The sequence below is a fragment of the Ambystoma mexicanum genome, chromosome 5p, assembly GCF_040938575.1.
Source record: "Ambystoma mexicanum isolate Mex_15411 chromosome 5p, UKY_AmexF1_1, whole genome shotgun sequence".
NCBI classification, from domain to species: Eukaryota; Metazoa; Chordata; class Amphibia; order Caudata; family Ambystomatidae; genus Ambystoma; species Ambystoma mexicanum.
Window position 1 is genome coordinate 419,587,780 of NC_090930.1, and position 25,217 is coordinate 419,612,996.

The following is a 25,217-nucleotide window of genomic DNA, read 5'->3' on the forward strand; positions in this document are numbered from 1 at the left end:
TAGCAGAAATTGAAAACCAATTGTTCTGCAGGTCTAAAACGATTTCTGCAGATTTGGACTTCCTCTAGTATTAACCTTTTAATCTGTAAATCGGTTTGAAATCAATCTACAGGACCTTGCCCAGATTGGCAATATAAGTGACATTATTTCTACACAGTACAAAGCCTTCCACTAGCACGAAAACCTGCTGATTGATAATTTTTTTAAACAAATAATTGTTAAAAAAAGGAATAATTACCAACTGGTCATGGTCAGAATCAACACCAACCCTGTAAATGCAAAAGATGGAAATTGTCAAAAACAAATATACAAGCCACTAGGATGATAGAATGTTCATCATTACTAATGTACTTGCTTTATCACTTTTACATTAAAAACAAATCTGGCAATGGTCACTAGTTTAGGAGAACTCTGATAACAAGTCACTGCACTTCTGAGCTCAACATATTTCAGGGCTCTACATTTTCATAATAATTATGTATTGTGTGTACATTTTCATAACATTTTGATGGCAAAACAATGCAGCAAACTATTTATCTAATAGCAAATAACTACATATGCAATACATCTACAGTAAGAACGATCATATGGTACAATAAAAATAAACTGTGCAATAGGGAGAACAAATTACTTCCCCTCCGGTAATGTTCTTTCTGATGGATGTTCCTGCCACAGATTCCTCATCTTATATATATTTTTCCTGACGCAGCAGATCTCCGAATCTTTCGACAGCATGGGGCACTTTGTGGCTCTGTCGAGGACCCTCGGTGCTGACGCTGAGTTCGAACGTGATGTCAGCACAAAAAGCCTGCAGAATGCCACGTGCCTTCAGTTTGTAGTATTTCCCTGTCCTTAGTCGCATTGGGGATAACAAATTAAATGGAGGTGACTTACAGCATTGAAGATGGCAACGGGAGGACGTTTTCTGACTGAGGGGCAGGCTGGAGGGCCGATGAGGAATTTGTAGGTGGAGCATTCATCATAAAGAACATTACAGGAGGCAAGTAATTTGTTCTTCCAGTGTATTGTGTTCTCCCTCGGATTCCTCATCTTAGATAGATTCCCACAGCAGTGTCAGGATCCAGGAGGCTGGAGGAGTGAACTCCGTTGGAGTCAAGTAGGTACGTGCTGCAAGTCAGCTCTGCTAAAGTGGGCGTCCGGACCTGACAAGATACCCAGGTAGCATTGTTTTGCTAACATTTGTACAGAAGCCCATGTTGCAACCAGAAAAATATACATTACAGGGATGCCCCTTTGGAGTGCTTATGTAGCAGGCACGCCCCTAGTTGAAGGTGCTCTGAAGACCTCAGGGATATCTTTACCTGCCCTATATTAGCATTCAGAGACGCATAATACCATCCCATCCAGAAATAGTTTGTTTTGTTCAGCCAGTGTATTCCACAAAAAAGATGATGTTCTAGTCTGAAGTGGCTCGTTCTAATAATGTGAAAACACATAGCCCTTCATGGGTCTTGTCTATGTAGTCTCTCCCCCTGCTTAGAAGGATGAGGACTTGGTTGTCTGTGCTAGGTGAAATAGGCACCTCATTAGACAGAAACAAAATGTGCATCCTGAGCATCACTTTATCCACTGTGAAGGGTGGTTTGCAAGACAAGGCCTGAAGTTTGCTGACCCTATGTGCTGATGAGATCTGCACAAGGAAGGCAGTCATCCAGGTTAGGAGCCTAAGGGGGCGAGAGTGCATCTGCTCAAAGGGTGACACCATTAGAAATGGTAGCACCAAGTTCAAATCCCATGCCAGTAACATAAAGAGGGTCTGTGGAAAAGTGCTTGTTGGTCCATTTAGGAATTGTAGAACAATGGGGATCTTGAAGAACCACCCTGTTCGGGTGTGAACTAGAAGATGGAAAGCGCAGCAAGATAGGTCTTGCCTGGCAAGATACAAGAGAAACGACAAGACCTTTGAGGTGTCCCACAGAAAAGGATAAATGTGATGTCAATGGCTCTACACCAGCTGCAAAATGTCTTCCAGCAGCGGCGATACAATGCTTTTGGTGCTGGCCTTTGGGCCAAAAGCCACACTTCCACTGCGTCTTCCAGAAGGTTGCAAAGAGTTTCCGCAGAGGGAGAGGATCTCCAGAAGGATTTCCAAGCACAGCTCCCATCCGTGGGAGACTGAACCCTGCCCATTCAGGGTGTCCGCAACCCCAGCAACGTGAACTGCTGACAATGACATCTTGTCTTGAGAGTCCTGCTGCAACTGGCAAAGCAAGCTGAATAGCTTTTGATAACCTGCATGCCACAGATCAATGGAGGCTGATGGTAGTATAGACTTGTGCGTACACACACGTGCGTGCGTGCGTACACACACACACACACACACACACACTACCTTTTGACTTTATATGGCAACAGGGAATACCCACAGAGAGAATTTCCCAGTGTGACCTATTATATGTAAATTCAATGATAGACCCAGGGAAATCCCCCATTGTCATCTGTTAAGCAAACATTATCCATTATAAATAAACCCCAAAGCCGCCAACCCAAAGTAAACCCTTTTCCTTCTTGGCACTGTATTTATTCTTCCTATTGCTAACATATTGATTTTGTGTCAGGCACGTGTGGTTTATGGAATGGCATTAAAAACGGCTCCAACTGAAACTACTTGACAGACGGCACACCCAACAATGCAAGACCAAGACTGCGCAGCACTTGCTTGCTGCAGCCTTTACAAATCAGATTGAAAAGCACACTTAACGGTATAAACGGTATACCGGTATAAACAATGTGACGGTTATTATTGTTCAATTAAGTGGTTCACGGTATCTTTAACGGTATACCGTATGTCGTTACATCCTAGTATGGAGGGCATAAAGTTCATCAGCGCCCTCAGCCTTACCACGTTTATGTGCAGGTTCGTCTCCTCCAGAGACAACAGTCCTTTCGTCAGCTCATTTAGGTGGGCACCCAAGGCTTTCAGCAAGGCGTCAGTACCTACGATCACTTCTGGCCCCGGTTGCCAAAAAGGTTCTCCGGCCATCCAATTCTCGCCACGAGTCCACTACAGGAGATCTGGTTGGGACCTGAAGCAAGGCCATCATGCTGTCTGAGAACTGTGGCCACTGAGATCTGAGGGCCCACTGTAGTGACCTCATGCTCAATCAGGCCACAGGCACCGGGAAAATGCCAGACGCCACGAGACCCATCAACTGTAAAAAGTTCAGGGCTAGCAGATATTGGGTATTTCAAAATCTGGCAAACAGAGCCCTGTCCTTGGGAGGAAAAGCATCGCCTGAGGGGAGAGTCGAGAACCACTCAGATTAACTGAAGTGTCTCAGAGGGTGTCACTTGGAACTACTTGATGTTGAGGGAGAAGCCCAATCCGTGAAGGAGGTGGCGGGTGCGATCAAGCTAGTTCAGAGCTTAATTTGGAGATCAAGCTCCGATCAGCCCATCGTCCAAGTAGGGAAAAACATGAATTCCTCCCTTCCTCAGAGTGCCCGTTACCACCGCCAAACGCTTGGTGAAAACCATTGGGGAGAAGGTGAACCCAAATTTCGGAACTCTGAACCGATAGTGGAAACTGCAGATGAAAAAATCTCAGGTACTGGGGGTGGGGTTGGTGCTGTTTGGCATCCTGCAACATGGCAGAATCGTCTTAAGCTCTGTGCTCCGCTGCATCTATGAAACGGCTGCAGGCCTGTGATCCAGATCAGCTGCCACCTCAAAAAACGGCATCTGGTGCCAGACCCCTTGTGGAGAGATCGGGTTGAGTATAAAGCCCAGGCACCCCGCGCCAGGACTTGAAGCTGTATGGAGGAAGGCCCACCAGCTGGCCGGGGGAGAATTGACAGACGGCTGTGCTGGTAACTCCGGGAGGCCGGATGGAGACTTGTGTGGCACCACGTTGGACCTCCGGTGGCGGGCCAGGGTCGGTGAGAGCCATTGTGGCAGAGGAGGCCTGTGATGCATTTAAGGACCCATGTGCTGTGGTGTTGACTGGGTATCCTTTGGTCGAGTGGAGATTCCCTCGCGGGGCTGGCGGCGCGTCGGCTGCCTGGGGACCGACGTTAACGGCCTGAAAGGGGGTCCCGTGTGGAGCGGGCCGCCCTCCCAGCGACATCTTGGGGAGGTTGGTGTGCTGTGTCTCCTCCAGCACCCACACCTCTGCACAGAGGCTGGAGAACATGAAGACACGGTAGACCCAGCACCCCCCGGGGGTGACTAGTTACTGGCTTGGCAAGTGCGAGGCTGGATGTGAAGTGGGCCTCCTGGCGAGGTCTCTGCTGCTGCATGCCACTGTCTAGACTACCTTTCCTGGGATGTGACATTTGAAACTCTAATTGAAATCTTGGGAGCACCCCAAAGTGGCCAGCACCGTCCAGTACGGTGGAGCGGAGTGGTGTGAATACCTTGTGAGCCCCTCGATTGCAGACTTAATTCAGCAGCGAGTTCCCCTTCAGCTATGCAAAGGGGGACCACCATTGACATCCTGTAACTCTCAGGCCTACACCGGGTGCAACTGTGACGAAGGGGAGAGGAGGCTCCAAAAAACAAAGCAACCTTGACTCCTTTACTAAGCAGGCAAGCAAAACATGACGAGGCACTGGGGGAAGAGGAGGGCGAGGCTTCTTGAGCTGCCATCTCCGATATGCCCGACCTGCGGCAGATTACGGATAGCGTGCAAGCGGGCTTTGCTGCGGTAAGTGGTAAACTAGATGATATCACCACCTCGATCTGCACTATCAATGCCAAGCTTGAGCGGGAAAGTCTGTGTGTCACTGAGGCGGAATCTCGCTTTTGGACAGTTCAGGATGATGTGGCAGGATTCTGTACACAGGTGACAGTGACATCCAGAGATCATAAACGTGCACTTCAACGACGTGATGACTTGGAATCCCAGTCCAGGAGCAACAATATTAGAGTGGTGGGGCTCCCGGATGGCTTTGTCAAGGGCCCCATTGAACCAGCTGTTGAAACCCTACTTAAGGATTTGCTGGGTGACCTCTGTTTTCTTCCTCTTACGTGGTGGAGGGGGCTCATCGTTCCGCCTTCCATGTGACCCAAGCCTTGTGCAACGCCGGGACCAGTGACACTGTGGATACTAAATTATCAGGACCATGAACTTATCCTGCGCCTGACGAGGGAGAAAGGACCACTCTGGTATGAGTCAGCCAACATATATACCCAGATTTTTCCGCAGCACGCCAGAATCGAACAATGAACATTTCTCAGAGTCAAAAGGTTACTGCGCGACAGCTCGGTGCAATTCGCAATTTTGTTCCCTGCTCGACTGCATTTTCAACGTGAGGGGAAGACCTGGTTTTTGATTATACCAGAGGAGGCAGTGGCATATTTTGAGGCGAATATCCCCATCCCTGACGAGAATTATGGAGCTGTGGAGGTGGCTCCCCTTGACGTCTGAATGTACCGGAGGCCATCTTGAGCTGGACAACTGACATGGAGCTCCTCCTGAGCTAAGATTGGAGGGGTGGGGGGACGGTCCGGACTGGTCTCTCCGTACTGTTTTAAGGTAGTGAAAAGGGTGCTGCGGCACATGTTTCCATTCAATTATCCTACTTAAGGGTTCAGAGGTGTTGGCAATGCGAGTGATCAAGGAGTTTAGCAACAGCTCCCCCATGCCAAGTTGCTTCATTGATAGGTTGGGTTGGTTGGGGTCTACCTGGTTCCGGGCTGGACAGATGAAGTTTTATGCAGGGGGTTTGACATCGCCTTAATTGGGAAGGGGATGAGGGTGAAAAGTTACAAAAAAAAAAAAAATCTTGGCAGGCGGGGGTGGACACAAATGCTTATCGGGCCAGGGGAGAGTGCAAGGTACCCTGTGGGCAGGAAAGATGGGCACTAGACAAATCCTGTGTAAATGAGACGGCGACACTTAATCTACTTAGCTGGAATATTAGGGGGCTTGGCAACTATATAGAAGTTAGACACATAATGGCTTATGCCATTAGACATAAAGCCAACATTCCAGAAACGCAAGTTTATAAATCAGTTGCTGCGACTTGGGGTAAACAGATTCTTTACGTCCTACGCATCCCAATCCAGAGGGGTTCTAATCTTGATTCACAAATCCCTTAAATTTATGTTGAAGGGTACGCAAATGGATGAAGAGGGATGATATGTTAGTGTATGGGGTGCTTGAAGGGGTTGCGTATTGGTTAATAAATACGGGCCGAACGTGGATTCCCAGGACTTCAAGCAGGATGTAGCAAAAGTGATTGACTCGCATCCGGCAGTCCCAGTAATCGGGGGGAGACAGGAACTGTACATTAGATCAGCATGTGGCCCGGGATGGCACCTACAATGCCATCCAGAGCTGCCCGCAGCCTACTTAGCATAATGGAGAGGCTTGAAATGCGTGACATCTGGAGAGTCCTGAACCCATTCGATCAACAGTGCATTTTCTATTTGCCAGCACATAACATGTCTACCCGCATTGATTTGGTTTTGCTCTCGACAACTAGTGGGAAGGGTGCATCGGGTGGATATTCTGCCTCGTACGTTTTCTGACCATTCCCCGTCACTATGCAGTTCACGCTGGGTGGGGATGCGCTCAATTGAACGGCCTGGAGATTCAATTCAGAGGCACCTCATGACACAGTGTTCAAATCTAACAGAGGATGATATCCGTACATTTTTTGTCTATAACACCCCAGGGGCTACATTCCAGGGCATACTCCGGCAGATGTTTCAAGTATATATTCGAGGGCGGGCTATATCGAGAGAATTCGGGTTCTCCTGAATATTCAACGTGACCTCGATGCTCGTGAACGCCAGCTTAAAGGTCTGGAGAATACATATGCTGCAAGGCCTGATCCCCCTTACGCCACCCCCGGTACTGGTGGAAATCCATGCTAAGTTAGAACTCTTCTGAGCCCATGCGCAGCGAAAGACTAAATACTTTGCAAGACCAGTGGCAGCACGGCACTATCGGGAGGTTGACCGCCCCGGTAGTACACTGGCTCGACTGATACCGGTGGAACATGGTCCTCCACAAGTGGATGTGATCCCATATGACGGAAGAGGGCCTAGGGACTCGGATCAGGAGATCCTTGGGGTATTCAGTAGTTTTACAAATCCTTATATCGAGCTGCCGCAGTGCAGGGAGAGCAGGCCATTCACTCCATGTTGGATGGCATACCCATGTCCAGGCTATTGGCAGGTGCTAGGGAGCAGATTAGGGGTCTGTTCACAGTGGATGCCATTTTGGGTGTGATCAGGGCTCTCCCCAGGGGCAAGGCTCCTGGCCCAGATGGGCTGACTGCTGAATTATATGTGGCCTATTTATTTATTTTCTTTATAATATGCAAAAACAACCCTGAGGCATTGAGGCGCTGTTGCAGGTACAGGTACACGTCAAGGAACCATACTTTGACATACAGTTAGCAGATTAGGTCAGTAGGAAGAACAATAAACCGTTGCATAGAAGAGAAAGTAGTATCATACATGTAGGTGATTGGAATGCTGAAGATATTTACAGGACTATGTGGTAAGTTAGGAGAAGAGCTGGATTTTGAGGGCTTTGCAAAAGATCCAATATCATTTCTCAGCCCTGTGGGAGGGGGGGCATTCCAAAGTTTCGCCAGAAGGTAGGAAGCTTGAGCCTCCTGCTGTGCATCTCTTGATTTTGGGCATGACTAGGCGGTCAGTGTAGGTGGACCTGGTGGGTCTCGAAGAGTGTGCCTTGGTGATTCTGTGTGTGAGGTATGGAGGAGCTGTATTTGATAAGTATTTGTATGTGAAGGAGAGAGTTTTAAATCTAATATGCTCCTGGATGGGGAGCCAATGTGCGTCTCTTCTCGCTTTGGAGATATGGTCCCTGTTAGGGGGATGTGGAGGGACACTCTCAAGGTGTTGTTTTGGACCACTTGTAATCTTTTTATGTTTCTCGCTGAGGTACCTGTGAAGAAGACATTACAGTAGTCGATCTTTGAGCCAATGATAGCGCGGGCAATTGTGAGTCTGTTTTATTTAGTGAGCAAGGGTCTGGCTGCATTTAGGACCTTGGAGGAGCAGGCTTCTGATGAGGCAATAGTGCTTACTTGCCTGGACATGGTAAGTGAGGCGTCAAGCTGGACTCCCTAAGGTCTTCACGGTTGATAAAGCGGGAATTGTGCAATTGTCGATCTTCAATGAAGAGTACTGTTTGTCAAGAGACTTCAGGGCATTTGGAAGGCCGACAATTAAGATTTCCGTCTTTTCGCTGTTAAGGCAGAAATGGTTGGCTGCCGTCCATGCTTGTATGGTTGTATAGATGTTAAGGGAGGTGGAATCAGCTGTGTAGTTGCCCGATCGTGGGGTTAGGATCCGAGTGTCATTCGCATAGTTAGTGTAGGCTATGATTAATGAGTCAAGGATGTTGAAGAGGCCTGGTGAATATGTTGTAGAGGGATGGGGCAATGCAGGACCCCTGGAGGTACGCCACAGGTAATGAGAGATCGAGGTGTTTGCAATCTCTCAGAAGACCCTCATGACCCTACCTTCCAGAAAGGAGGCAATCCAAGCTGTGGCAGGTGGGTAGAAGTTGGCGTGTGTGGTGAGGTGGCGACAAAGGATTTGGTGGTCGACCAAATCAAATGCCGTGGATAGGTCTAGGAGGAGCAGCAAGGCAGACTTTCCTTCATCTCGGATCTCGTTGTTGATTCTTTAGGTCGAGTAGGGCTGATTCAAGCCAGATTGGCACATCCCTGGAATTTAGTTGTCTTCCAAGAAATGCTGAACCTGCAGGTAGGCTGTGCGGTCTAATGTTTTTAATAGAAAAGGGACTCTGGTGATTGGCCTATGATAAGATGGAATTGCAGGGTCAAGTGTGTTTTTGTATTAATAGAGGGAGGACCCATGCTTCTTAGAGGCTGACTGGGACGGTACTGTTAGCGAAGGATGCATTTATAAAGGCAGTGATGACTGGTGCTAGCACGTCAGCGCAGTCTTTGATGAGTAGCAAGACAGATGTCACCTTTACATTTGGAAGGCTTAAGGCTTTTAATCAGTTTAAGGACTTCACTTTCAGAGAGATCGCTGAAACAAAACTGTGTGGAGGATGGAGAGAGGGGTGCAGCTGATGTTGGTGGCTATAGGGCGGGTGTTGAAAAAGGTTTGTTGAGTGATCATTTTTGCGTTTAGGTTATTGATTTGATTTAATAGGGCTGCCTGGATATCTGCGCACCATGAGGCATCTTTAGTAAGTGAGGTGGGCGGTGGGGCAGGAGCTTCAAGTTCTCTGATGATGTTAAAGATTCCTTTTACATCAGAGTTTGTGTTGCTGATACATGGGTTGAAAGAATTGGATTTGGCTGCGATACTGGCATATTTGTAGTATTTAGCTATTATACTGAAGTAATTTTTAAGAGTCGGTCAGGTCCTTTAGCCAAGTTAGCTGGGCTTGTCGTTTCTGAGAACACCGTTCTAATAGGTTGGGGGTGAACCAGGAGTTGGAATGTCTGACTTTTTTGGATTTGTGATAGGCGAGGGGGGGGGGGGGCTATGGTGTTCACTGCATTGGAGAAGATGGAGGTGTGGGTGTACGAAAGGAGGCTTGAAGGCTGGGTTGTTTAGTAGGGGCAGGATGTTTTCTCTGTTGAGGTTTCGTGAGCTTCTTGTCATAGCTGGCAGTAGTGGGCTAGGTGTGGTTTTAGGTTTGGTGGGTTGGGGGATGGAGAAGTGGACAATGTAGTGGTCTGACAACGGACAAGGGGTCGTTGTGCTGGTGGTGATCTGGCAGTTGTGGTCAGCAATCCAATCTAGCATACGTCCTTTGCCGTGGGTGGGCTAGGTGCTACGATGGCAGACACCTAGGGTGTCCAGGGCATTGGAAAGAGATGATGCTTGCAAGTCGGTTGGGTCAAATAGGCCTAGATTGAGGTCCCCTAACAGGAGGATTGTGGAAGAAGCTTTTAAATTATCCTGAGAGTATGAAGGAGGCATGCTTGGAAATGTTTAGGGAGCCAGGTGGCTGGTAGACAAGGTGGACAGTGATGGTGCAGGTAGGTGAAGGTGTGAATTTGAGTGTTAAGATGTCCGAATTGCCTTCCATGGCTGTGTTGCACCGTCTTAAGGGAAGTGCATCTATGGCCATCAATGCAACACCACCACCTCTGGATGTGGATCTGTCGTTCCTGAAAATAGTATAGCCTGCCGATATTCTCCCCCCAATTCGTATGGGCATGGAAAGAGGTGCTTGAGGCTGAAATTCTTCCGGCATCACTCCGTGAGGCTACCATTACCATTCTGCTTAACCCAGGAAAGGCGGCCAAAGACTGTGGATCATACAAACTGCTGTCGTTAATGAACGTAGATACGACAAAATATTTGCAAAATTTATAGCAAATAGGCTACTCCCCTTGATGCCACAACTGGTGCATGGTGACCAGACGGGATGAATTCCTGGCAGGTCCACGGCTTTGAATGTTCGTCTATTCAATGTCATTTAACGTTTGACCCTGATGGCTTCAGTCGTTGCAGCGGCTTTGAATGCACAGAAAGCTTTTGCTATGGCCTCGTAGAAATATTTATTTGTGGTCCCTGACAAATGCGGACATGGAAAAAACATGATCCAATTTAGCTCCTATATTCCCAGCCCCTGGCCAGGGTCCTCGTTAATTCTCAGTTATCCGAATAGTTCGCTCTGGGGCGGGGGATGCGGCAGGGCTGCCGCATGTCCCCATTGCTGTTTGCTCTTTGCTCTGGCTATAGAGCCCATGGCAGACATGATTAGAACACACCATAGGAAAAGGGGATCAGACTGCCTGACCCTCAGAAATTATCTCCCTCTACGCAGACAATGCACTTTTCTACGTCAGGGATCCGCATGTAAACCTTGACCCAATCATGCAGGACATCACAGAGTTTGGCTAATTTTCTGGGTTAACGATGAATTATATAAAGTCAAAAATGTTCTCCCTGACAGACGGCACAGCCGGACCTTGCGGTATATACCCCTTTAAGTGGACGCCTCGCAGCTTCCAATATCTAGGGGTCCGGGTAGCTAGGCACAAGAGGGCTCTCCTTTTCTTAAACTATGAAGCGCATAGAAAATATGCTGCCGATAAATTTATGCAAATATGAAAACCCTGTTCCTTGATGCTACACCTAGGAACGACTCCCCATTCGACACCGTGCACGCTACAATATGGGCATGGCACACTATTTTCCGGCTGACCAAGGGAGACAGCTCCTATTCCAAGTGGTTGCTCCTGTGGAACTTTCCCTGTGTTGGGCCCTACTTGGGATGGGGCCCTTTGGGTTGTGTAGTAGAATGGGGGCTATCGGGCAATGGGTGATATGTTTCCGGGGGGGGGGTCTTTACTGTGGCATGTTTTAGACACTGTCTGATATTGTGAACTACACATTGTCATACTGCCCTTTTAGTGTATATTTGGACTGTGGGAGGACGTTCCTAAGCAGAGGATTAGATCCTTCCTTAACATGTGGTGCATGATAGTCTCAGGAGGATAGCTCAGGGGCAACGTGCTTGCCTTGGAAGCATGACGACACGAAGCAACACAGGTGCAATCCCGGGTCCGCGCTTAGAAACCTCTGGGTATTAAGCACGTTATAAATAACCTATCATATCATGTTGGCAAAGCAATGAATTTTTAGAAAGTGGAAGGACGTGAACCCCCCCGTCCCCCAAAGGCAGGGACTAGATGTCAGATCTTACTTGGGTGGAGGACTGAAGAAGTATACATTAACATCTTGCCTGCCACATCCAAGGTGAAAGACATATGGGGTGAATTCCATGGATACCTGGCACGGCACTGTATTGACTAAACAATTGCCATTTACACACTATGCATAGGTTGTCAAATAAGTTTATGCCCCATCGGTTGTTATAGCCCACGGTACTGGAAATGGGTGTATATGTCATTTACTTTAATGTAGAAATGCCCGTGACATGGGGTCCGATATATGAATAATCGTTGTTTTATATTGTTGTGTAACTGTCTGCCAAGTGAAAAATAAGTGTTTTTTTAAAAAAAAACTCAGGTACTTTGTGGTTTGGATCGGCACATGAAAGTAAGTATCCTGGAAGTCGAGCAGCCCCAAGCAATCCTAGAGGTCCAAAGCATGGGGGATCTTGAACTTGCCCATCATGAGGAACTTGCTCAAGCGCCTCAGGTCTAAGATGGGCTGGAGACCTCGGTTATTCTTTGGGACCAGAAAATTAAAGTAATACCACCCTTTGTCCCATCCCCTTATGGCAGCAACTCTATGGCACGGTTCTCCAGCAGTGAGAAAATCTCCTGATAGAGTAGCGGGTGCAGAACAAGGGAAGGCATGATGGGAGTTGCATAATCCAGCAGACACCAGAGAAAAGGCAGGCAGTACCCCTGGGTGACGACCTGCCATGCCCATGCATCCGTAGTAATATTGCACCTTTCTTAGGAATGGTGCAATAGATGTCACCCTACCGCATTGGGATGAGAGATGCTCTCAAAGTGCTTTTTGATGGTGGTGCTGCACTGAAGGGGACTGAAAAGGGTGGACTGGTCTAAAAAAAATCTTTTGGCCTTGTTTGACAACCCGATTGTTTGCCTATTTGGCTTATGTAACTAATAGCGAAAAGGGCTTTCCCTTTCTATTGGGGGGTGGGCTAGGTGGGCTGACGCACAGCCCCTCCCAGTGATTTTGCTGCTGCCTTAGATGTCTGTAATTTCTCCAGGCTGTCATCTGCCTTAGGGCCAAACAAGTGAGATCCTTGAAATGGCATGTCAAGTACTTTAGATTGCACTTCTTGTGCGAACCCAAACTTCCTAAGCCAGGCAAACCTGGTGAAACGCAGCTTGTAAACATTGCTTTCCCAACGCAGTCTGCAGCGTCTAGACCTGACTGGAGAGTTTGGCACATGGCTCCTTTGACATCCTGCGCAATATTAAGAAATCCAGGCCCATCTAACCCCCCGGGGCAAGCTCTGCCACATCCGATATCACAGACCATAAGGTGTGCGTGTATTTGGCAAGCAGTCGTGTTGCATTTATGGCTTTTAAAGCCATGCTGTGTAGGAATGTCCTTAGGCACTCACACAAAATACAACCCACTAGGGAAAAAAGGCCCAAGACACCTCTTGCAAGGATAACAAGGTTTATTTCCATATAAAAATGGAAAGCACCAACAAAGAACTCTGCTGCTGCAGCACGTTCTGGCAAAATCTGCATGAGCAGGACATTAAGAAGGTACATTGTGTCATCAGTGACATCATTACATACCCAGATCCAACCATTCCGGTAGGGGTGTAGCCCTGATCTTCCTTCCCAGAGTGAATTCCTGCCTCCATCATTCCCATGCAGGCATACTACTTCTTTGAATGGCTGGTCCGTAGGCGCTCTCTCTTAGTGGCTACTATCTACCGGCCACCTGGTCAGAGAGATATCTCTCTCTCGCCTCAGAAATATTCTTCCTTTCCTCTCGTTGCCACAGAAGCTCACTTTATCTAGAGCTCTGGTTCTCTCTAGGCTTGACTACTGTAACAGCCTCCTTTTAAATCTGCCAGACTCTACTCTCCGTCCTCTGCAACTCATCGAGTACAGGACTGCAAGACTTGTCCTTGGCCTCATATTGAAACATAGGGGTGGCCTCCTACCACAACAACATTTTCTATAACATATTTATTTACTTGGGTATAATTTCCTTTAGTATTTTTTTTTGTTTTTTTGAAAAAACACCTGCCTCATAATTGGCAGACCTTTTATGGAGACAAGAGAACAGAAAAAACAAAGAAGACAAACAGTAGAGCGCTCGCTTTGACACCCGTGCAGAGCCTGTTAACGCAGGTTCGAATCCCGGCGGGGCCAAACTCAGCCTTTCATCCTTCCGAGGTCGATAAATGAGCACCACACACCGTGGGTAATAATAAGCAGCGCTCAGATACCTGAGGGTTTGTAGCGCTATATAAAAGCCTAATTATTATTATTATTATTATAACAATTGGTTCAAATTCCTTATAGATGAACAAAAACGTGCTCACTTGTTCAGCAGTACATTCTGCCAGGGTTATCCTTTACAAAGATCACATTTTAGATCATGTAACCCTCATGAAATAAAGCATTTAGATGGCAAACAACGTAATAATCAGAACACTTAGGTGGTAGGTTGGAAAACAATGGGCTATGGTTAATCTTCACAAGTACATCTTAGTTGTTATTTCCATGATGTACTGGATACTAGGAGGTAACCAAGTCTCATCGAGTACAGGACTGCAAGACTTGTCCTTGGCCTCAAGCACAGGGATCCTACCTCCCCGAGCACTGAAATCTCTCCATTGGCTCCAAGTGGCTGCAAGGATAAAGTTCAAGAACCTTTGCATTGTCCACAAGGCCTACTGGGGCCTGGGACCAAAATATCTCCAGCTTTCTCTTCTGAAGTATCTTCTTACTCGAGCACTTCGCTCCTACAACTCCTTAAGAGTCAGTCGCTGTTCCAAGCAATGAATTGGGGGCAGATCTCTCTCTCCTCCTGGTGCCTCGCTCTAGAACAGCCTCCCTGGTTCTGTGAAACTTGAGGAGAATCATCTCTGGTTCTGGAAGCAGCTCAAGACCACCTTCTTCGCTTCAGACTTCTCTCTTCACCTACCCTGCTGAACTCCTGTCTTATACTGCACTGGCTACGCTCTGAACCACGGGACCAGGTTCCTGCCCTCCCAGTTGCACTCCTGCACTGCCCCTGGCAGCCTATCTGCAACCCTACAACCCCCAATACTTGTACTTATCTATTACCTGTTTTTCTTCACTTAACCCTTGCACTGCCACTTGATGGCCGCACTTCTTGTTTTCAATGTTTGATCCTATGTCCTGCAAGTCTCCTCCTCCCCTTCCCCTGGCACTTCTCCCCTTCCCTCTCCTGCACTTGCAATCTCAATGTCACTGGGCCTAGTAAGATTGTTGTCTTGTTACCTCTTGTTCACTTCCCTCACTGCGCCTTGAAACACTTGTGTATAGGTGCAATATTAATAAAATATATCATACCGAAGAAACCGGCACAGCTGCTTGGTGAGATCCTATACATGGGGCCTGCTCCATAGGGGATGCCAAGCCATTGACCCAGCCCCTTCGGTCCATCTTCTTCCATGTGGATGATGTAGTCATCATCGGTCATGGGGCGGCAGCTAATTTGCAATTTATGTGCAAAGTAAACAATACATCTCTATGTAGCAGTGCACCTGGTACAAGCAGACAGGGGTCCAGGGGAAAAAGCCAAGGTCATACTAACTAACAACCTTCATTCGATCCTAGACAGGCAGCCAACTCTCCAAGGTCTTCCACACTCATTCTGGGCTACAATTTAATCCCTCCCTGCACCTCGCAGCACAAATCACATGACCCAGAAGTGAAGGCAAGAAAGCCCCGCTTTCTGATCTATCTTGATCGATCAGAGTTCTAACAGGTTTATGATCAGTGGCCTGGGGCTGGTGGGTATCATGGAATTCAGGTGTCCTAAGGCTAGGAGATTTGGGTGCTATAACTTTAGAATTGGGACTGGTGGGCTAGGAGGCACGTATCCTCCTACTTGTGGGATTGTATCGTACAGAGGCGCTCAAGCCCTCCTCCTCCCGTGGCCTTGCAGGGCACATTCTGCCCGGAGGTTGACTACTTTTAGAACAAAGGGGCATTTAGGTGAGGTACTAAGGTTGTAAGAGATCTTGCATAAAATTGCAGTCAAGTTCCTATTGGGGTCTGGGTGAGATGCATCTGTAACAGCTGGTTCATGTAGATGCCACTTATGTTTGCAGTATTGCCCCTTTTGGCATGACTCATTACATGTTACCAAAAGATCAGACACCAAGTTATAGTATATTGCAATGACATTATTTAATGTTATTGTTCATGCTTTAAGATGGCACAATGTGTAAGCCTTATTGCAAGGTTGAACCAGGGTAACATTCTAAGTGACCCCATGTGCAACATATGTGCGTGATAACGGTCAGCACATCTCTGCTGCAAGGGTTGGTTCCAGCCTGGAGACCATCAGGAGTGAATATTTTTGTCCTCAGAGAGTAAAAGAAAGGCAGCCGGCACAGTCACTCTACTGGGGCGCTGTGACTGACCTGGGACGACATTTATCCAGTCCTACAGTTGGGTGGTGGCTGGGCTCATAGCCCCAGGCTGTGCAAGCAGAGCATCTCAGTAGGCATGAACAGATGAGTGGGGTCCACCATGGCCCAGGCTGTAGTGTCAGCAGGGGCCGGAAGTGTTGATGTCCCAGCCAGTGGCGACATCAGAGCGGCCCGTGGAAGAATCGATATTAGCATGTGAATGGTGGGCTGCGGCGAGGAATCGGATGCAGAACCTGCCTGTCCAGTCCTGCCTCATTCAGAGTGGCAGGAGCAGGGTGAGCACAATACCACCTGGAGTGCGGAGGATTGCTGCTGTGCTGCTGCTCAAAGGATATAAATCTGGGCCACGTGAATGGCGGAGTGCACTGTGCAGCTGCACGTTTTGAATAACGTTACCAGACAAGCATGCTTGCCTTTAAAATGCATCATTTCTCGCAGAATGTGCTCAGGTACTATTCCAATAGTGGATCATCAAAAGTCAGTCACAAAATACAATTCGTAAATGTGCCTCAAACTATGTTCTGTCCCGCCTGTGGCAGAGACTGGTATTTGATATGTTCTGCCTACAATTGAGTGCATGGCTTGGTTCAAAGGAACAGGAGCTCTTTCTATTTGTCCCAAAACTACCCTTCCCTCAACTTAGCAAGATTGGCTGTCTATTCACACTGCAAGATTGAAAGAAGTGCCTGCATGCTCATTGCTGGCACCAAAATGATGGAATCTTGGCAGTGCACTTTGGTGGTGTGCTCTGTAAGGAAGGCATGGTATCAAACAGTGAAGGCAGACAAGTGATCACATTTCAAGGGTGTGTATTGAACTTCAATGGGTTGGTAGAACGCCTATCTAACCCCAAGTCTAAAGATGGGAGAATCAAAATAAAAAGGGCCTATACTAATAAACCTATTACCAATCCTTCCTTCTAAATACAAATGGTGTGGGAAAACTATGCATGCAAAAGAAAGATGCTCAGGAAACAATATGTCAGGATAGATGAGTAGTTGGCTTCCCTTCCACATGTTTTCAGCACGGGATAAGGTGACACACTCGAGCTTTGCACACACTCTGGCTTCTCTGCCATGAGGATGCAGTTCACAATATAGGTATCTGGGACTTCTGCGCCAAAGTCTCTTTTCCAATAGAAGTCTCTTATTGCAAAGTCCCTGGTGTAACAAATAAGTATCAAGGTTTCCTTCTCATCAGGATGTTCACATTTACAAGTTCTCGGGTTTACTGTTCACCGCAGGTCTCCCTTTGTCAGGTTCGGACCACATTACACAAGTTCACAATTGGTCTCCCTCAGTCGGGCTCGGACCACTTTAATCTTCCTTTCTTTCACAGTTCAAAATTCAAAGACTTTCGACTGTGCGATGGATTTTTTTTAAACCATTGCAGGACCTCTTCGATTCATTCCATTAATTACTTTCCCTTTTATCTTTGTTTCTGCCACTTTTTGGCCAGGTACTTAATACAGAGACCTTCGATTGAACACATTCGCTGTGCTGGAACACTTACCTTCGCTGTTTTGCATTAGAGTTCAAACATCCATCAGCAATTGAGCTTTACTCTCGCCTTTCATCACACGCATTAATTCTTTGCTCTTGCGCTCCTCATACAATGTCGCCGTTTGCAACCTTGACTTCAACACAGACTTGTCTTGCATCGGACTCCCCAACTCAACAGCTGTGTGGATTTCTCTGGTGCTGCTTTGATCCTGGAGTCAAGGACGATACCACAGAAGCTGCAGCTCCTCCCTGTTTAGTCATGCACGAGGGCCCCGTCTATCTTTGACACACAATGCAGGACTCTTCAATCTGGTTTCCTGGCCTTACGCTTTCCAATCTGAAGGTTTCTGAAAAGTAACGGTTTCTCGGTGGAAAGGTCAAGAGTATCTCCCTCCTTGCTTTCCCTTCTCGGTTTGCCGCCTTGCTCCCCTCGTTCAGCTGCCGTCTGTAAAACACTATTCCTTTGTGTGCTTTGCCTCGCTCAGAGTGTGCTCTCGCGCCCCGCCTTTTATCCATGTGGGGACGTTTAATGGAAGTCAGGTGTGAGTTGTTAACAGTAATTGCCAGATTCAGTCTGACCACAGTATTGGGACATGTCAGGTGTAATGCTCGGGTGCGAGTCTGTTTTCTCCCCGAGCGGGGTCAGTGTGAAAGTGTGTGTGTGTAGGGAAAGGGGTGCATGGCGGGGGGTAAAGTCCCCAAGTATCCTGGAGTAAAGGTGTTACAGGTGGAGGGATACCAGGTCTCGCCATCCAGTGTCCCACTCCCACAAGACCCCTAACCCAGGTGATCCTCCCGCACTGGTCCACCCCCAGGATCTGGATTCAAAAACAATGGCCGTGTCCTGGCCACCTGGATGACAGACCTTCAGGGACTAGTCTGTGAGGCACCTTCTGGTATCCCACAGCTCTATCAAGACAACTTGTCAATAGGAATGCTATTTTGTCAGCATTCTGGAATGGGTGCCCTCTTGTTATCGGTCCAATTTACTAGATCATCAACTAGCTGTGTACAGAAACTAAGAAAGCATGTCACTGATCATAATAATAGTTTCCCAATTCCATGCAGAAGCTTTGAGACAGCTTGTGGGTTTTTTTCACACTGCATGCTGGGACTTGTAGGCCCACCCCCTGCAATGAGAAAAACAAAACTACAAGTTGCAGCATGCAATTGGAAGCAAAAAGCAGGATTGGGTCAAGGTGTCACGCATGGAACTGAGAAACTTGGCTGGATCTCGCACCAACGTCGGCCGCTGGGTGCTCATGGCCAGGGAATGGAGGTTGCAGCAGATGGGGGCGAGGGGCTCTGACATCAAGGTGTTAAGCGCTAAGCTCTTAAAGCTCTTGGTAGAAGTCTAGGGCACCTGAGGGGAGGGGTAGCAACCCTGCCAGCAGGGGTGCGTTAGAGCTTTTCCCTCCAGAGGGGGTGCACAGGCACTTCTGCCAATGCCAGGTGGGGGGGGGTGAGCGCTTGGGCACTTGCATAGTGCAAACCTGAATGCCGCAGCTAGCCTTGGGAGGCCCTGCACAGGACCCAGGAATCACCCTGACTGCCTTCTCACATGCCTGGGTGCCCAGCTGCTATGTTTGATGGTACTCATTCTGCTCTGGCCCTCTGGGGCCTGTCGGTTAAGGGCATGTACTTTGGGATGAGGCGGCCCTGGACTGTGTTGCAGAGCCCTGGTAGCTCTCTCTGGGTCTCCCGCTGGATCCACAGATCCCGGTGGGCCTCAGATGCTGGCCTCGCCCTGTGCTCAGGCCTGTAGGGCACCACCTGCACTGGCTTCAGGGGGTTGGCTCACCCCCTTCTGGGGGTATCGGTCCGCCACCTGCAACACACAGACACCCTGCAGGAAGACACTTCCCATCAACTATTTGTAGGCCCACCCTTGCAATGTGGAAAAACAAGTTGCAGCACGCAATTGGAAGCAAAAAGCTTATGGAGACTGGCCAGGGATAAATGTAGGAGCTAGCCAGGCCAGCCGCGACTCGGGCCATCTGATTCGACCATCCCAGCCAGAACAAGGGTCGGGCCCAGCCGAAGGCCCGGCTAGCCTGGCACAGTCCGCCCCGACCAGATAGCCAGACATGAGGTTGTGCCTGCCTTGGGGCCCCTGTCCAGGGTCCGGGGCTTAAGCCGCCACCTTTGTGCCGTGGTTCTGGGACTTAAACCACCACCTCGATGCCCTAGGGCAGGGTCTTAAGCCCCATTGCTGTGATTAAGCTAGATAGTAGGTAGTGTAACACTTACCTCTGGGGCCCTGCAGGAGTGCCTGGTCCGGTCTGTCAGGTGCTGGTCCCGTCTGTGCACGCCTCCTGATGTTGCCCAAAACTCTCCCTCCCCTCTGCTCACTGCAGGTTCCAAACACCAAGTGGTCAGAGAGGCAGGAGTGATTTGGAAGGCTTGGTTGCGTTGCGCCTCCCGGCATCTTCGCCAATGTCTTTCCAGTTAGTGGTTATGCTGGGGCCCAGTTTCCTTCACTGAGATTCTACCAGTTCAGTTATAATTCGCCCCAGTTCCATCACTGAAGCAAGGTGGATGACTAGTTGCTCCACTAGGTCAGTGGAATGCCAAGTCCAGCTGCAACACCCACTATCCACCCTTCTCGTATGGGTAAATGTTCCAAAGTGTTAATGTCTATCTGCTTCTTTTCCTCCAGGCACGGTATTCAAAGGTCGACGGAGGTTGCAGCGCCATTTTTCCTGAGCCCAGCTGACTTGGTAAGTATGTGCGGGCGGTGGGCGGGATGAGAACAGTTATAACGGTCTCCGCTTACACTTATGTCTTTTTGTGTCTTTTTCAGATGTTGCAGTGCGTGGAGAGCAGAGACGCGAGAAGAATCCAGCTAATGGTGAAGAAAACAGAGTCGGAAGAAGTCTGCGGTCAGCACACATTCCGGTGAGTATTTCAATGGATCTTGCTTTGCGCTGCTTGAGTCAGTGCTGCTCTGGTCTTGACACGTAGTGGAGAGCTGGTTTCAGGATGTCTTAACACGTAGTGCAGAGCTGGGTTCCACGAGGAGCTCCGGGGGCAGACAAGCGTCACGCTGGCAGCCGGAGAAAACACTAAGCACTGGGTGTGGCCTAGGGCGGGGTTTAAATAGCCCTGGGCCCACCCAGAACCACTAGACCATCAGGTAAACTTGTATTATGGCCCTCTAGTGGCCATGTTGAATCCTGTCAACAGGTCTAGTCCCAGGGCCATTTTGGAAGGGGCTACACAGGTAACAGCCTGGATTTGCACCAGGCAGCTAACTTCTCGATCCAAGTCCTTCCCTGAGCCTTGGGATTGGTCCGGATCGTGACAGGTAGGGACATTTGGAATCTCGTTCATCCATTAATGTGCGTCATTGTTTAGAGTCACTCCCGTCGTTTACCCACGCTTGATAGAATTGCTTCACTTTGACATTCAGAGCACCAGGCAGAAATCACATTGAGTTAACCGCTGCAGTCCTTCGATATGCTTTGTTTTAATTAAACATTCAGATTCCCTTGAAACGCACCAATTCCAAATAAGCTATTAGGCGTCTGCTGAGGCAGAGCGCTGGCCCCACACCCCAGGAGACGAAGAGTGAGAGGTGACCCGTGCAAGTGAGGTTATCCACAGGAAGGGCCCAGTTCGGGTCCAGAGTCTATCAACCAACACCTTTCCGGGGGTCTGATGACTATCGGGTGCCTTAACCCAGTGTTCAGTTCATCCTGCAGTGCCAGTACTGCTTACCAAGAGTGGTCCACTGGGCACTCACATTCGATGCCTGGCTCAACGCCAGCAAGCAGGGCTTCCTACCACTTTAAAGTTTGAGGATAGGTAGAGATAATTTTGGGCCCAAGACCTCTAATCATTCACTTCACCGGATAAAACTGAGTTTGAAGGAAACTTCAGGGGGAACCAACTACAAGATGGTTTGATTAGTCTTTTGCACTTATACCCAGGTCAGATGATGGATTTACATATCATGATTGCCACAGACCTCTAACAGTTTCCTCTGGCTTTGCCCTGCCCAGGCAGAGTTCGCCATCTTTCGGATACAGACACGCTTATGCTCCACCTGCGCGACAGTGCGGGCCGGTGGTGGCCCCACCGTGACGGCATCCCACCTATGCCGGTTTCATTCGGTCCGCTGACTTGCGCACGTGTTATGTTAGGAGCATTTCTAACGTGCACATCCACCGAGAGGCATCTATCTTCATGCAAGGATTTACACACAATTATTAAACAGCCGGAGCCTAACATAACAAGGTCTTAGATTGGTGACGGAAGTGCAGATGATTTTTAACAAGTCTCAGGCTAACAGGAAGGTTATTCCCGAGCTTGCTTGCGGCTACAGAAAAGGCCCGTCCCCCCAATCTGATCCATCGGAACTTGGGGACTACCACCGAACAGTCGTAGGGGGCACATTTCTCATGAAGAAATTCGGCCCCTACTTTGTAGTAGGCCCAAGGATTTAAAGATGAGCCATTTGTCCGCTGGAAGCCAATGTAGAGCCCTCAAAACTGGGCTAATATGTGAGCCATAGGGAGTGGCAGTAGCCACCTAAGCCGCCAGGTTCTGTAGCAACTGGAGTCGATGAATCAACAGACATGATTGGGCTAGATACTGAGCATTGCAGTAGTCCAGGTGGCTGGTGACTAGAGCAGCAACCACAGCTGGGTGAAGGTGAGAGGGCAGACATGGCAAAACCCTACAAAGCACCTTCAATAGAAAATGGGCAGTCTTACAAACAGCACTGACCTAGGAAGCCATAGAGAGTGAAGATCACGGGTAAACTCCCAGATTTCATTACCACCGTCACTGGAGTAGGAAAATCACCAAGTGAGGATGGCCAGGAACCAAGAGCCCAAAATAGAAGAGGGAGCACCCACCACCAGGGCCCTCCGTCTTATCCCCATTTAGTTTAAGCCAATTTCCACTCATCCATCCCTTCACGGCCCCAGGCATTCACACAGGCGGGACAATGCATCAGCCTAACTGATCAAGATCTAACTGGACCAGGATCTGCGTATCGTCCATGTAAGAGTAGCACCTGAAGCCGTGAGAGCGGATGAGCTGAACATACACATTAAACAATATTTGGGACAGAGCAGTGCCCAGAGGAACACCACAAGATAGTGCAACTGGAGCAGAAAGAAAAGGACGTAGAGACAGTGATGGACCCCTGTCGGTTAGAAAGGACGTGAACCCGGCCAGCATGGCCCCATAGAGGCCAGCTGAGGGCAGGCAGCCAGGAGGAAGGAGTGGGCGACTATGTCAAAGGGCACTGATAAATCAAGCAATATCCGGGCACCCACTTCTCCCCTATCTACCAGCCTGGCCAGGTCGTCCATTACTGATACCAGGACACGCTCTGTCCGTCTCCCTGGCCGTAAACCAGACTTAAAAGGGTCAAGCAAAGAATAAGACTCAAGAAGCTTCATAAAAAAGGAAGTAGAGAAATAGGTCTAAAGTTTAACAGATCAAACACAACAAATGACTGCTTATCAATGGGGCAGCTGATTTAAGCTTGCACATGGCTAGAGAGATGGCCTTGTTGGAAAAAACAGGAAACATAGACCAGTTGGAGCCAGCTAGCTGGCCAGAGTTGTCAATGACCCCAGGAGAGGAGAGATCTGGTCTAGTCCAATGTGATGACTTATCACCTCTATTTTAGAAAGAAAAAAGATTTGCCAACGCATTGCAGTAGAACTGGGAAGGGACTATGGCTAACAAAACCGATATGTGGAGGAAAAAGATTTGACTACAGTAAATAGCTCTTTGAAACAATTAAGAGCCATATCAACCTTGTGTGTAAAAAAGATCTACTTGGCCTGCCGAATAACACTATGATAGTGCTTTGACACTTCACAGAAAAGGGCCTTTTCGTTTCCGCCATAAAACCAGTGCCATTTCCGCTCAGCTTGTCTTAACTCCAGCCGAGCCAATCTCAGTTCCTCGGAAAACCAGGGCTTGGAAGGGCACGTTCATACTTGAGTATATTTCAGTGGGGCCAAATGATTGGCCGCGGCCAAGAGAGCCTGAGATAGAGAAGCAGGATCCACTGGAAGACACGGGGAACAATTGGGTTTAGCCAGTGCAACGATCTGTGTTCCCACTACTGCATGCCAGTTCCTCCTCATAACCGTGAGAGGACGGGGAGTGGCTATAGAGGTCAATCCAAGCAGCGCAAACAGAACTAAAGGGTCTGACGAGAGTACCTGCTTGACTGGAAAAACAGATAGAATTCAGATCCAAAAATAAGGTCCAATATCCCTGCTAACTGGTGGGTAGGCTCCAGGACACATTGGGTGAACCACTAGTCAAACAGTGATTCAAAGAAGAGGTGAAATCTATGTGCAAGGGGAGAATTATACCCAATACTGAAATCACCCAAGAGAATTAGGTTGCAATATTGGACCAGTAGAACAGCTACAAGTTCCCAATAAGCCTTCAGAAAAATAGTGCATGGTCCTGATGGACGATAGACCAGTGGTAGATTTAAAGTGTAGGAGGCAGAAAGCGAGATTCAAAGAACCCTTAAATATAACAGCGATGCCAACCCCAGGGTTACTGGACCCTCTGTCTTGATGAATAATTCTATACTCCTCTGAGAGTATATGCAGGAACAATGGAGCTGAAGACTTGCAGAGCCATGTTTCCGTGTTATACTCCTTGGTCTGTGTTTCAAGACAGGTTTGGTGGGTAACCGACATCACTGCAGACCCCTGGAGCCCTTTGTGGGTCTCCCCGCCTGGCAGCACAATACAGTCACAACGCACCGAGGACAGTCCAGGGGGCCCTCCCTGAGGGTTTATACCCTTGACATTCATTCCCAAGGCAATTGGAAGTTAATTGCTTGAAACAGCCGAGGACAGCCATGCAGTTCAACTGTAGGAGAGCCAAGTGCGCCATATCAATCCAGTGAGTGCGTGAGGCACATGGGCAAACTGCCCTGCCGTCCGCGTGCAAGTCAGTTGAGGTTTTGTCGGCCAGGCCCCTTGCTGCCTGGAAAAATGTTTGCATCTCGATAAAGCACCAAACGCTTTTTCTGCTGGGACATTGCGTGGGGAAGAGGCCCTTGGCTGGCTTGGGGGAAAGGGGGTGAAGTGATTTCGACATGTACCCCAGGTTGGGCAGTGATAAACCAAGTGGAGTGAAGACAGGACCCATACACATTGTCTACCGTAAAGCCGGAGAAAGGCGACAAAGCTTTCTCTTTATCTATGTACCCTGGGTTACAGAGGCGGAGGTCTGGGCAAAAGTGTCTAGCCTCGTTATAGACCCAACTGTAGAAAAATGTCACATTGACGTCAATCTGGATTTCCAGAGCAGGCCGGCCATCGGAGAGCAGCCATCTTGTAATGCATTGCACTACCATGGGCCTTGGTGGGAAGGGCATTTGGCCCCCTAGCAATGGACCCGCTGGGCAGAGGGCACAGCTGACAAGGGTTAAAAAATTAGGGGAGCTGGGAACTATTTAACTTCCGCTTGTTGCCTAGAAGAGCTTGGTTAGCTTGATTCCAACAGCTACCAGGAGTGACTTTTGGCTCCCCAAGCCAACTGATGCTGAACAAACATACCCAAGTGCATTTATCTTTGTGCATTTGGTTGAATATAATTAAATAGGAAGACAAATTTGGATACATCTATACTACATTTAAAGGGATTATAAATAATGGACAATTATTTGTTTGACTCTCATGTGGAAG

General features: G+C 48.4%; 1 protein-coding gene across 1 annotated transcript in view; it reads right to left on the reverse strand.

Annotated features, from left to right (window-relative positions):
- Window positions 1–25,217, reverse strand: part of SLC9A6 (solute carrier family 9 member A6) — a 906,904-nt gene that overhangs the window by 54,066 nt on the left and 827,621 nt on the right. Inside the window, exon 13 of the mRNA XM_069612818.1 lies at window positions 239–269. Coding sequence (XP_069468919.1) covers window positions 239–269 — 31 coding nt within the window. The remainder of the gene's footprint in view (window positions 1–238; window positions 270–25,217) is intronic.